The sequence below is a fragment of the Theobroma cacao genome, chromosome 5 (assembly GCF_053813885.1).
Source record: "Theobroma cacao isolate CCN51 chromosome 5, ASM5381388v1, whole genome shotgun sequence".
NCBI lineage: Eukaryota > Viridiplantae > Streptophyta > Magnoliopsida > Malvales > Malvaceae > Theobroma > Theobroma cacao.
In genome coordinates, this window is record NC_142643.1 from 2,989,317 (window position 1) to 3,001,500 (window position 12,184).

A 12,184-nucleotide genomic window follows, 5' to 3' on the forward strand; every position below is an offset into this window, starting at 1 on the left:
CAATATTCAATACCACGTGCATTTTTGTCAAGAAAAATGACAAGATTATTTGAAATATAAAGCTTCATTGATGAAACTTGGTATCACATAAATGGGGTCTCATGTATCCTTAAAACAATCTCAAATAAAGCATTTTGATCTTAGGACATTCCATCCCTAAAAGAATGGCCTGAAACTACTGCAGGGGAACTTGTTACAAGAAAACAAAGATGAAATACATACATAAAATCTAGGAGTAAAGAATTGTTTCTCCATCAAGAAAGAATTAACAAATCGTTTCCCATCGTTTAGTAAGGTGCAAGGTCCTTTGGTGGTGGTATAATAGACTCTTCCGGTGACTTCCCGTTCTCAACGACAAAGGCCATCTTTAAACCCCACATAGTATGCAGCTCCAGGTGACAGTGCATAAACCAAACGCTTGCATTTGCAGTCACAAGAGCCAGAGTATGTTCAAATAGGAATCATGTTAGAGTTAATTTGTTTATAAGATCTTTAATGTGAAAGAAATTACCTGGATTATCGGCTTTGAATCTAATAGCTGTCCATCCTCCAGTTGGTACTCTAACTGTATTTCTCTCCAGAGGATCCACAAGGTTGAACTTAGCAGGGTCTTTGGAAAGATTAAAGTTTCCAACACCACTTCCAACGATAAAAATATTAAAGCCGTGAAGGTGAAATGGGTGTGACTCTACCGTGAGAAGATTTGTGTCCTGTAATACCAGCTCAATGGTGGAATTGAAAGCCACTTTACTTAGCCCTGTTCCTAATGAAGTGCCCCGGTTCGCGGTAAGTGGTGCACCAGTGTAGTTAAATTGGACCGGAGGACGGTCAGGGAAGTTAGTTCTGAACACTTCTTTGATATTGAAGTAATGAGCCTGCAGAAGTCCAATCTTTGGCATCACAAAGGTTATGTTGTTCATTGAAGCTGTGAGTTGTGTACCATTTTGACAAGTGGAACATGGGTTTGCACCAAAACCAATTGTGTAAAAAAGATGCGGTCCACTTTAAGCGAGACTTTTGCTGGAAATTGTGGGGTATTTAGGCTTTTAAGTTTATTGTTATAGTTCAAGGCGACCTTGGTGTTGTTTGGTGCAGGCAAGTTGGGCATAGAGGGTAGAACTGTGTTTGGGATGCCTTTGTATTGTAGAATAGCTGTAACAATTTTGTTATCCACAGGAACTGATCCATCCATGAAAGGCCTGACAGCCATGAAGTATTAGCTTGGAGGTTGGTCAACTTTAACTAGTACATTAGTTGTTTGACCTGGCGCAATTAAGATAACCCTGGTTGTGAAGGGCTTGGTGTAGATTGCATCAATTTCTACCACAGTCATGTTATAACCAGCAATTGCAAAAAACAGTTCATCATTGAGTGCAGCATTGATAATCCTTAACAGGTAAGTTTTGCCTGCCTCAACCTCCATGGCAAAGGTATCTAAAAGAGACACAAAGTCACATTGCATAACATTTATATTTTGGAAAATTAACCATAAGTTAGAATATTTTTCCTAGTGTAAAACATGAAGCTAAAACTTACGTTTGTTAGAACATGGGAATAGTGGCCCTGGTTTCCCATTGATGGTATGAGCATCAGAGGTTTGTGCTGGTAGCCCCAACTTATTGGCTTAGTTTACAAGTGTTTCAACGTCTGAATTCCACCATTCTCCTACAGATAAAACTTAGTCTGTTAGATATTCCAGATCTCAATTTCAAAGAACTTTCACTTGTTAGTGACTATAAACTCAATTACAAACCTAGGATTATTTTAGTTTCTAGATGAGGTTGAGGGACTGGATACGAGATTCATTCTTCTGGCATAATGACAATGGCACCATAGATTGTAGCTCTTAACCACAAAATATGTGCGTGCCACCATAGTGTTCCTCGTTGTCCTGTGACATTAAAATTATAGGTGTAGCTATGTTCGGTCTTTGATAGGGCATTGTGTTAGATATGCCGGTCCATCAGCCCAACCATTGCGAAATTGCTTCAAGCCATGCCTGCATACATACAAAAACAATAGAAGTTGATTTAAACATTGTTGTTTGTGAATTCACAATCTTAAATTTCATGTGCATTCTAATGGCTAGATTACAAACTTATGTAGATGACATACCAATGACTAGACATGTTATATTGTGCATGGTTGGTGACATTGACAAGAGCTCGATCTCCTTCTCTTACAAAAATGGTTGGTCCTGGAAACCTTCCATTCACTGTGACAATCGGTTTTGCATGGCACAACCTGTTCACATTCTTGACTTTTATCTAATCTATAAGAAAAAGGAAGTAGAAGAGTTATATAAAGACCTTAACTTTCATTTGAAAAGAAAGTTATAGTCAAAGAAAACATATAGAAGAATAACAGCAAACACCCACATCAAACTGATACTTCTTCATAGCAGCTTCAGCTGGAGAAGTCAGAAACCAAGCAAAAAAGAAGATGAGAGACAACGATCCCAAGTAGCTATCAGGGTGCATTGCCATTTTCCTTTTTTCTGCTGATCAGAAAAATGACCCTTTTTTTAGGCCTGACTGATGATGATTGTTGTGTTGGAATGGCAAGAAGAACATTGGTACTTATACTAGTAGAAATGGAAGGTAGGTTAATGGAGAGGGTTGTTAGTTCTAAGTTGGCAAAACTGTAGTTCATTAGGTAAAATAAATGCAAGGGCTGCACAAACCTTGCAAGCAACTTCATAAGAAGTTGAGATACCCATGTACTGTTTGTTAACTATATGTGGAAAAATAAACAAAAAAAATGGAATACCCTCAAAGTTGATAACAAAATGCCCATCTTCAACACTCTACATATCAGAATTCTAACAGCTAGATGTAACAAGCAGTCCACAAAAATTTGGCTATTGGTTTTGCCTAAAGAGGTTAAGTATGGTGGAAACTTTTGGGTGGTAGAAAGTGACCGATTATCTAATCCAATTGCTCTAAATTTGTAACATAAGCATTAAGCTGGTTGTTGTAGATGCCACATTTTGCCTGTTTTACTTGCGAACTTCGCATAGGGGTGAGCAAATAAGTGAATTGGGTGGTTTGGTCCACTATACTTAAAGACCAAATGGGTCAATCATTTTTAAAAAATTGATCAAAATCGACTAAATATAAAAAAAGACCAAACTTACTAAACATAAAATTAATTTGGTTGGTCCGGTTTTGGACCAATGGATCAAAATTTTATCCCTATTTTTTTACAAATTATAAATTTAAAACTTATAAACTTCATCCATAATTATATATATATGAAATTAATGATATAACTTATATGTTGTAATGTTTTATATCAAAGTTTGTATAAATAATAACTAATTATAAACAATATGTTTTAAAATCTAAAGTGATAGCTAATAAACTTGTTAAGTATAATCATATAAATAAAGTTTATTATAAGTTGTAGTAATGTTTATGCATAAATTAAATATATGTATATATAATATATTACTTTATTATATATTTATATAATTAATGATACAAATTATAGGTTAAATTATTTTATATCAAAGTTTGTATAAATAATAACTAATTATAAACAATATATTATAAAATCTAAGGTGATAACTAATAAAGTTAGTAAGTGTAATCATATAAATAAATTCTTTTATAAGTTATAGTAATGCTTATGTATAAATTAAACATATATATAATATATGACTTTATTATATATATATATATGAAATTAATGACATAACTTAGATGTTATAATGTTTTATATCAAAGGTTGTATAAATAATAGCTAATTATAAACAATATGTTATAAAATCTAAGATGATAACTAATAAAGCTATTAAGTGTAATCATATAAATAAAATTTATTATAAATTATAATAATGTTTTTGTATAAATTAAACATATGTATATATAATATATTTATACAATTATATATATGTTCATAACATTTTATATTACGAAACATTACTAAAGTGTAATAATTATAATATATTAATATGTAAGATATTTACCATCATAGATTATAATATTAACATAAAAGTTATATCATTTAAAATATATAACTTGTAATTTCACATTAATACAGATTATAAATAAATAAATAAAACTAATATAAATTACTATAATTATGATTTGTACATGTACATATAATGCCCTAATATGTTTTAAGTATATTATTAATTAACTTTACTATCAATTCTTCTTAATATATATAAAAATATTTTATACATATATAAAATTAGTTTAGTTTTTTGGATGAATTGATCCAAAATTTTTAAAATCGAGAACCGATCAAAAAACTAATTAGACCAAATATTTTAGACTAATTGATCTAATAGATCAATTAAATCGAACTATTTTACTTAGATCTTATTTAATTTAAGTGGACAATTGATTTGAATTTGATTTTACTCATCTCTAACTTCACATACGGGTTACATAGCAAAAGAGTGAGAAAAGAAGAGTCATTCGTTTGGGCTACAGCTAGTGGGAGGTTGAGGTAAAGAGTTAGGTTTTGTGTCCACTGACTTTGGGCTTAAATCACATTTCTGATTTCATTCTTTGACAATAATCAAAGCTAAACAAAACGGTTCAAATACTTTCTTTTTCTTGCTCTTAAATCAGGCTTGGGTTTGGGTTCAAAGGCTCATGTCAAAGGCCTGAACCCAGTCCAAGCCTATGTATGAAAGATAAAAGTATGTATGCAGAAGTCATGGTTGAAAGTTGAAACTCAATATCTTTCTTAGCTCTTGTGGGTGGTGAAAGGAAATGATTGACTGGTAGGGAAACCATGGGCCAAAAAACAGCCTGGTTCCATTGTCTTGGTCTATAATTCACAAGAGGGCTGGCCAACCTTATGACCCAGGCTCCACCGCTATTAGTCATGCAGTTCTAGCCATCGATACAAAAAAATTTTAGAGGCCTGGCCCAGCTTACAAGATCAATAGTTCATGCTATTATACTATTATTTAAATCAGGGGTGTTTGTTTTTTCTTTTGTAAGTGGATTTATCAAGATGTTTCATGTTTATTTAGTAATTATGTTTAATTATGATCTAATGGACATGTGACTGTCTGTTAGTTTGTAGGATAATTTTTCATAATCCTAATAAGAAATTAAAATAAAAAAAATGAGCGAGGATTGAATATTTTCATTTAATTCTTAATCAAACTTATATAGAGAAAAACTCCACGTATATAAAGTTAAATCTACACATATATGAAACATTATTTTATTTTCAAAAATGATATACTAATAAGAATCTCACCCTACAAAAATTTATGTAACTCAATTTATAGTAGTATAGTATGAGACATTATGAGAATTGAGAGAGCAATGTAGAACAAAAAATTTGTTACTACACCCATTACTATTAGGATTGAGAAGAATTTTATGGGGTTTTTGTGAAGGAAAAAAAAGGAATGATTGATAGCCTACCATTTCTTGCCAGGGAAGTTTTCCCAAGCTGAAGAAACAAACCAGGAAGGAAGATGGAAAGAACATGTTGGGAACTACTCTATGGGGAGTTGTTTCTCTTTGAAATTTCTTTCACAATTTCACATGCAATGTTTCCAGCAGGGCTATCCCTCCAAGCATCATGGATGTTGATATATTTCTTGTCTTAATATCATGAGCCTGTTCTAACACTTCCAATCGCAATCTTAAGCTTAACTTTCCTCATGCATGTCTTTCTATGTTGGACGGCCTCTTTGTCCTTTTTATTCTTTTCCTAAAGGAAAATTAGACAATGATAGAGTTAAACATAAGAAGTAGACTTTGTAAAAGGGATTTTCACATGCTAAGCTTGAATTGGACGAGTCTACTTATAGGCTAGAAAGTAGTACAACTGATCTTTCTTGCAGTGACAGAGCTTATATCCATGAATTTTTCTTGCATAAAAACAGATTAGAGTGTTGATAAAACGTTTTGGAAACAACATGTTGTAGATTTGATTCTTAATAATACATGCAAGGAAATCTAAGACGACAGGTTTTAGGTTGGATTATCCCTAACATAGGGCAAAAAAGACTGATAGCAACGTTTTGAATGGAAAATTGAACATTCCAAGTAGACAGCCTTTTTTGACATCCTACAGTTTGGTTATTGAATTCACATAGAAGCCAATGCAACCTCAGAACCCTTGGGAAGTGACTCTCCAACCACCATATGCTCTCTAGGTGAATCTTCAAACTAATGGCACAAAGCAATGCCATCAATCACAATTCAGAAGCTTTTGTGAGATGAACACTGGGACCTAACTTAAGTTAATCATAATGTCCTAAAATGTCCATGGCACATGGTCCTTCCCCTTCCCTTGTGTTCCGGTAGCATCTGTCCCACATTACACATGCGATATTACTCACTCGCGGGACGGGTAGTGGGATTCATTTCTTCTCACCAGTGAAAGCAAAGGGCCCCCTCTCTCTCCTCTTCCATTAAACCACCTGGCCCCTTCCGTTATTGGTCGTCGGTTGGGTTAGTCCTGTCGGGTGTCCCCAGCTCAAAACCTTTGCAGCAAAACCAAAAGCTTGAACACAGACTGAGGACATGTTTTCTTGCGTGATATGGCCCCTTCACTTCTCACTTAATTGATAACACAAAGCCCTTGGTGTTGGATCATCATTGGTTTTGTTCATTTAACAGCACATGCCAAGCCTTTAGACTGTTGAGTGCTTGGTTTCAGTTCATGTCACTCAAATAGGAAACAATGCAAAACAAGTTGGGTTAATTTTGCTCTAAAAGAACTGCAAAAGGCATCAATGGAATTGCTGGGATTGATCTTGCACTAAGAGCTTGAGTGTTATGAATTTCAAATAATAAATCAAAGCTGACTTAGAGAAAAGCTTCAGGAATCAAGATGCTAAAAAGTTGACAGAAGTCCTGACAGTTTCATCTGAACATTTTGCCCTACTCCTTGATACTCTTAACAACAAACCATGATATAATTTATATTATATGCCAAAAAAAGTAAAGTCTCACACTTTTCTTGTTGACAATCTCCAAAAGTGAAGGAGGAAGAAATTGATAAATTAAAATGATTGATCAGGTAAATAAAAGCCAGTGGAGATACAAATTAGTTAACATTTTAAAGGGCACTGTTCATAAGCATTTAGTACTTACAATTTAAAAGAGAATCAATTTTTCCACTAAAAGAGAAGGTTCAAGTTCATGTATGATGTCAATAGCAGTAATTTACAAAAAGAATTCCCCCATTAAAGGAAATTTTTGAGTCTTTTTCAATTAGAGCCTTCCAAATTCCATCTACCTTCTCCTTCATGCACTCCACGCATTACCTAGATATATCATATGTTTTAGAGTAGCCAAGCTGCTCCATCTCCCAACTCAACTTTGAAGCAACTCTTTCATGGCAGGGGACATATTCCTGTAATGGTAAGTTGACATGAAAAACATGACATCATTTGCAGGAACAGTTTTATTCGGATAAAGATATGATGCGTGGGTACACTTTCACATGACACAAACATATCAATTTGAATTAAATATAAATATCAGTGTACTTTATTGGCATCACTAAAGTAAACTACGTTTCAAATTTAGGTACCATCAAATATTTATCCTTGGTTTAACACTTGGCAAGAAGCCCAAAGAAAAAGACTTCAGGTGTAATTTGAGGCTATGAGATTTCCAGATGCCCATTATGTCTAGCTATTAGTGGGTCATGTTCTTCAGTAAATCATAAGCTTTTCTAATGGGGGACCAGAGCTAGAAACAGAACATATGTATGGAACATGTATGACTCCTTAAGTAAGAAACTGTTTGAAAGAGATATATATATGCACTTTACATAATGAAGGTATAGCACATATGAAGAAGTTTCTTTAATTTATACCTCCAATTTCTTTACTAACTCCTTTGCTGTAGGTGCAGATACAATGATCTGGCGTGCACTTGGACTAATAAATCCCTCTTCCACAGCTTTGTCTATAAAAGAAAGCAATGAATTATAGTATCCATCGACATTCAGCAAGCCAACCTGAAAGAAAGTGGAAAATCATGCATTATTTTTATTAGTTGCATGGATTAGTTTGTGAGGGTCATCAGCATATAAGGAAAAAACAAGGACGCACTGGTTTGTCATGTATTCCAAGCTGAGCCCAGGTAATCACTTCAAGCAGTTCTTCCAGAGTTCCATAACCACCTGCAGGCATTTTATATGAGTTTTGTCCATCCATTATAGTTTGCAATTGATCATGTAATGCTGAAAAAGGGATAACTTAGCACCTAACTACTGATGCCTTTCATTGTAGAAATGATCATGTCACTCTATGGGGCAAATTTTAATCGTGGCTAACATGATTCATAGACAGAAAATACAGAAGGGTATTCCAAAGCAACGACATCTATGATTCCAGTTATCCAATCAAATTCAAAAAGAAAAAGAGAAGGGGGACATTATAGGATTGAAACTACTGGATATAAGGTTAGAATAAATTATTACCTTCAAAGTATGAAAAGGTAAAGGAACAGAGTTTAACTGTCTGTTTGCTATGCTAATATGGAGTTTAGTGCAATGCCTGGGACTAAGGAGTAATAATAAGGATACTTAAAGTGCACTTTAACTGCCTGTCTTTTGATAGCCATGGTTTTATCATTTATGGCATGCACAACAAGGAGTTTCTAGAGTATCATTTACCCTCACTTTTCTCCACATTCCAAAAACAAGGTATTTATTGCTCCCATCCTTCGTGAAAATAGAGGCACAATCCTCTGCCTACCCATTCAGGTCATAATGGCTCTCATTCTGCCTCATTATCACCTTACAAAGTTTTTTCCAGTTGATTTTTTTTTGGGGGTTAGGTAACATGCAAAGGACAATATATCTGAAGAATAAAATGACCGATTTGCCATTGCATATCCTCCACCTTTCTATCCAGGATAACTATCAAGTATCAAGACACAAGTAGAATTCAAAGCTAAAAAGAACTAAAAAAAGTAGCCTTTTGAAAGAGGTAAATAGGATTCCCTGTTAGTTGCAGGTGCTAGTTGGCAAACACTCTTTAGTGAAAGTTTTAAGGATGTCCACTCTTAATATGGTAGGGGGCACTGTAACACCACAGACTTTGGGTAAAACATCAGAGGAGAAAAAGCATTCTAGCTCAGGAAAGAGAGTTCCTCAGACGGTCTAATTTTCAGTGTAAGATGTTGATGGGTCAAGAACTAGGGTTTGAAGGGTTGCTCTCTAATCATGCCTTGGGGTCTGTGCTGTAGGAGAAGATTCAAAAGTTTTGATAACTCTGGCTTCACATAGTTGCTTTCACAGCATAGCCAATAACAAAAATAGTTACTAGTCTCAAAATATAACAGCCACATGTGTTAATATTTTGACTTGCCCTGCCCAAGGAATAGCACCCTTTCTAAAACTATCTTTTAGTACAACACGGAAACATTAGTTACGTCAAATGAGCAATCTAAAGGTAAATGAGGAGGCCAGTCTTTGCATCAGGATTTAGATAGGAAAAGCAAGAGCTTTTCTTCACAAGGCTGCATGATTTGGAAGGAAAACGGTTGTTTATAGTTTGTGTTTGACTCAGGGGACGGTCACAATCCCCTCTTAAACTTCTTTCCTTTTCTTTTTCTTTTTCTGTTTTTTTTTTTTTTAAATTTTTCTTAACTGAAAGATTAGACAAAAACAGAGGAACTCAGCAATCCTCAAGTGTGATAATCATGAGATATGGTCAATCTTGCATGCTAAAATTGGTGAAGTAAAAGCACCTGATAGCTTTAAGTTTCCTTGATTTGCCTTGATATTTTGGTGTAAACTAGACTGGGGCTTATACTAACCTGGTAAGGCAATAAAAGCATCTGAATGCTTAGCCATCTCTGCCTTCCTTTGATGCATATCTGCAACAGCCTTCACTTCCCCTACTGTTTCACCAGTTAACTGCAAAAGGCACAGAAAACAAATAAGAATACTGAAATCTGGAGAGAGAAAGAGAGAGAGAGAGATTTCGAGTGTTGTGCAGTGAAGCAATGATGAGAGTTGCAGGAATAGTGGACTTAATTCAAAGACTTCAACACTGAGCAATGTCCCTAGCCACTAGCCAGTAAATATTTTAGCTACATAAATGCAAAAAAAAAAAACCCCAATTTTAGAAAAGGCCAACAAAGAAAAATAACACAAGAAAAAACCAATCTTGTGATCCCAAAATTTTTTATGAAAATGGAAAAGGTAAAGTGGCAAGTTGCAACTGTCCCAGTAATATTGTGGATAAGGCTATCGAGCACAGGTCTTCATCAAAGAACCAGCAAATGTAGAAAACCAAACAAGAAATATTAAAAATTAACAACAGTGAAAAGAAAAAGGAGAAAAGTTTGGCTGATCAAAGTGGAAGAAAAGAAAGGAAAACAGAAGCAAAAGCCAAGAGAGAAAACAAGATTTGAAAAGAAATAAAGAAAAAAGGTAAGGTTGAAAAGAAATAAACAAAAATCTAACACCATGAATGGTGAAAAGAAAGAAAAAAAATATGAAACTTGTAGGTAGGTCCATTTCTTTTTCTCTTTTTCAATTTAAATAAGGTTCAACAGACTTTTTTTTCCCCTGGCTGTAGCAGACATACCTCTCGAGGCATGAGCGTCTTGGGAATAACTCTGCAGAGAGACAATAACATGACAAAAATCAGTTGCAATGGAAACCAAAACTAAGGATAGTTTTGTAATGGGGAAGACAAATTATCGATAACATGAAAGCCAGTTCACTGAATTTGTTTCTTAAATTTGTTCGAATGTCTTAAAAAATGATTAAATGAGGCTTACCCAATGACATGGCGACCACCATCATGAACAGCTTGTGAAACCAAACCCATCAAGCCTATGCTACCTCCTCCATAGACCAGATCAATGTTCCTTGAGACCTGCAAAAGAACAGAAACAAGTCAGCTCAAAAAGAGACTAAAAAGTCCTAGCATGAGAGGCTTTTTGAGTACAAAAAGGAAGCATGTTAAGGAGGCAATGAGACTATGATTCAAAGTTCAAGCCTGTATCTATAATGAACGCGTTTGACAAAACCAATGTTTCTTCAGCGTATATTCATAAGACTACCAAACAATAAGTTTGAAAAGGATGCTTCCCTGTTCATTCAACACACTAGTACTTGTTCGTACATTAAATTTCCAAACTTTTAATGACTTAACACAATGAAATTTACCTCTTGAATAGGCATTGAGAAAAACTGAAAAACCATTAGAGTTTCCTACCAAGGAGGCATGGACTTTAGAGAAAGGAAGAGAGAGATGCTTAGCTAGAGACAACCAAAAAGCACAAAAGCTAAACACTTGGGGGATTTTGAAAATGCCAGATACCATCAACCAATTCACAAACAAGCTACAAACAAAAAAAAAAAAACTGTATACAAGACGATACAACCATATGTAAACAAAAGTTTGAAGCTATAAACAACTTGAAAAAGATTTCTTCCAGAACCCATTTCCTCCATATTAGTAACAAACAAGCTTCTAACAAAAACCTTAAGCAAAACAAGTCCCATTTTTTTGTGTAAAAGACCACAAGAAACAGAGAAAAAAAAACCAGAGCTTTTTGTTAAATACCAATTCTCTGCCAAGCTCAATAGCAGCATCCTGATAGCTACTCTTCTTGCCTTGGCTGCTCCCACAAAACACACAAATCCTCCTAAATCTAGACTGCTGTGTTTCACTCTCCATCTCCATTAACTATCGCTCCTTCTTTGTCACAACCTTCTTCTTTTTTGTGTGTACTTTGCCTACTCACAAAACCAAAAAAACGGCTAAGTAATCCAAGAATATCTCTTTCTAGCTCAGTCTCTTAGCTTCCTACTCTATACACGTATCAATGTGAAAACAATGCAAGGTAGCAAAGCAAAGAAGCTTAAAAATTTCTTGCTTGACTACTACTACTACTACTACTTCTACTCTATTGAGTGCATTCTCTTCATGCGTATATATAAAACCTTCCCACACGTGAGTACCTCATAGCACGCTTCTTCACACACACACAGCTAGCTAACCTTGGCACGCGTGGCCCACTTATTGTTTAGTATTATTTATATTTTCCAAGCGCTCTTTGGTTTTTTTGTCTTAGCAAAATTTATGGTAATTGAAATGCAGCTTCCCTCGTCTTTCCTAGTCCAGCTGCAAGGTATGTGACCTTGTTTCTGTAACGCTTCCCTCTTGAGCGGTGTTCTTTGTTTAACATTAAGCGATTACCCTTTATGGACTTCATTAACTTTA

At 34.7% G+C, this 12,184-nt stretch overlaps 2 protein-coding genes across 2 annotated transcripts; both read right to left on the reverse strand.

The window, feature by feature from the left end:
• Positions 1–287: 287 nt before the first annotated feature.
• LOC18597964 (laccase-11) lies at positions 288–2,486 on the reverse strand. Its single transcript, XM_088806330.1, is given in 8 exon segments — positions 288–415; positions 509–994; positions 997–1,417; positions 1,520–1,665; positions 1,754–1,931; positions 1,933–1,999; positions 2,116–2,267; positions 2,379–2,486. Coding segments are annotated over 8 exon segments (1,686 nt in total).
• Positions 2,487–7,081: 4,595 nt separating this feature from the next.
• LOC18597965 (cytokinin riboside 5'-monophosphate phosphoribohydrolase LOG3) lies at positions 7,082–11,845 on the reverse strand. Its single transcript, XM_007027280.3, has 7 exons — positions 11,525–11,845; positions 10,734–10,831; positions 10,538–10,568; positions 9,762–9,861; positions 8,048–8,118; positions 7,810–7,953; positions 7,082–7,341 (listed from the first exon to the last, which is right to left on the reverse strand). The coding sequence occupies exons 1-7, from the start codon at positions 11,642–11,644 to the stop codon at positions 7,249–7,251; spliced, it is 657 nt and encodes a 218-aa protein (XP_007027342.1). The 5' UTR covers positions 11,645–11,845; the 3' UTR covers positions 7,082–7,248.
• Positions 11,846–12,184: the final 339 nt, after the last annotated feature.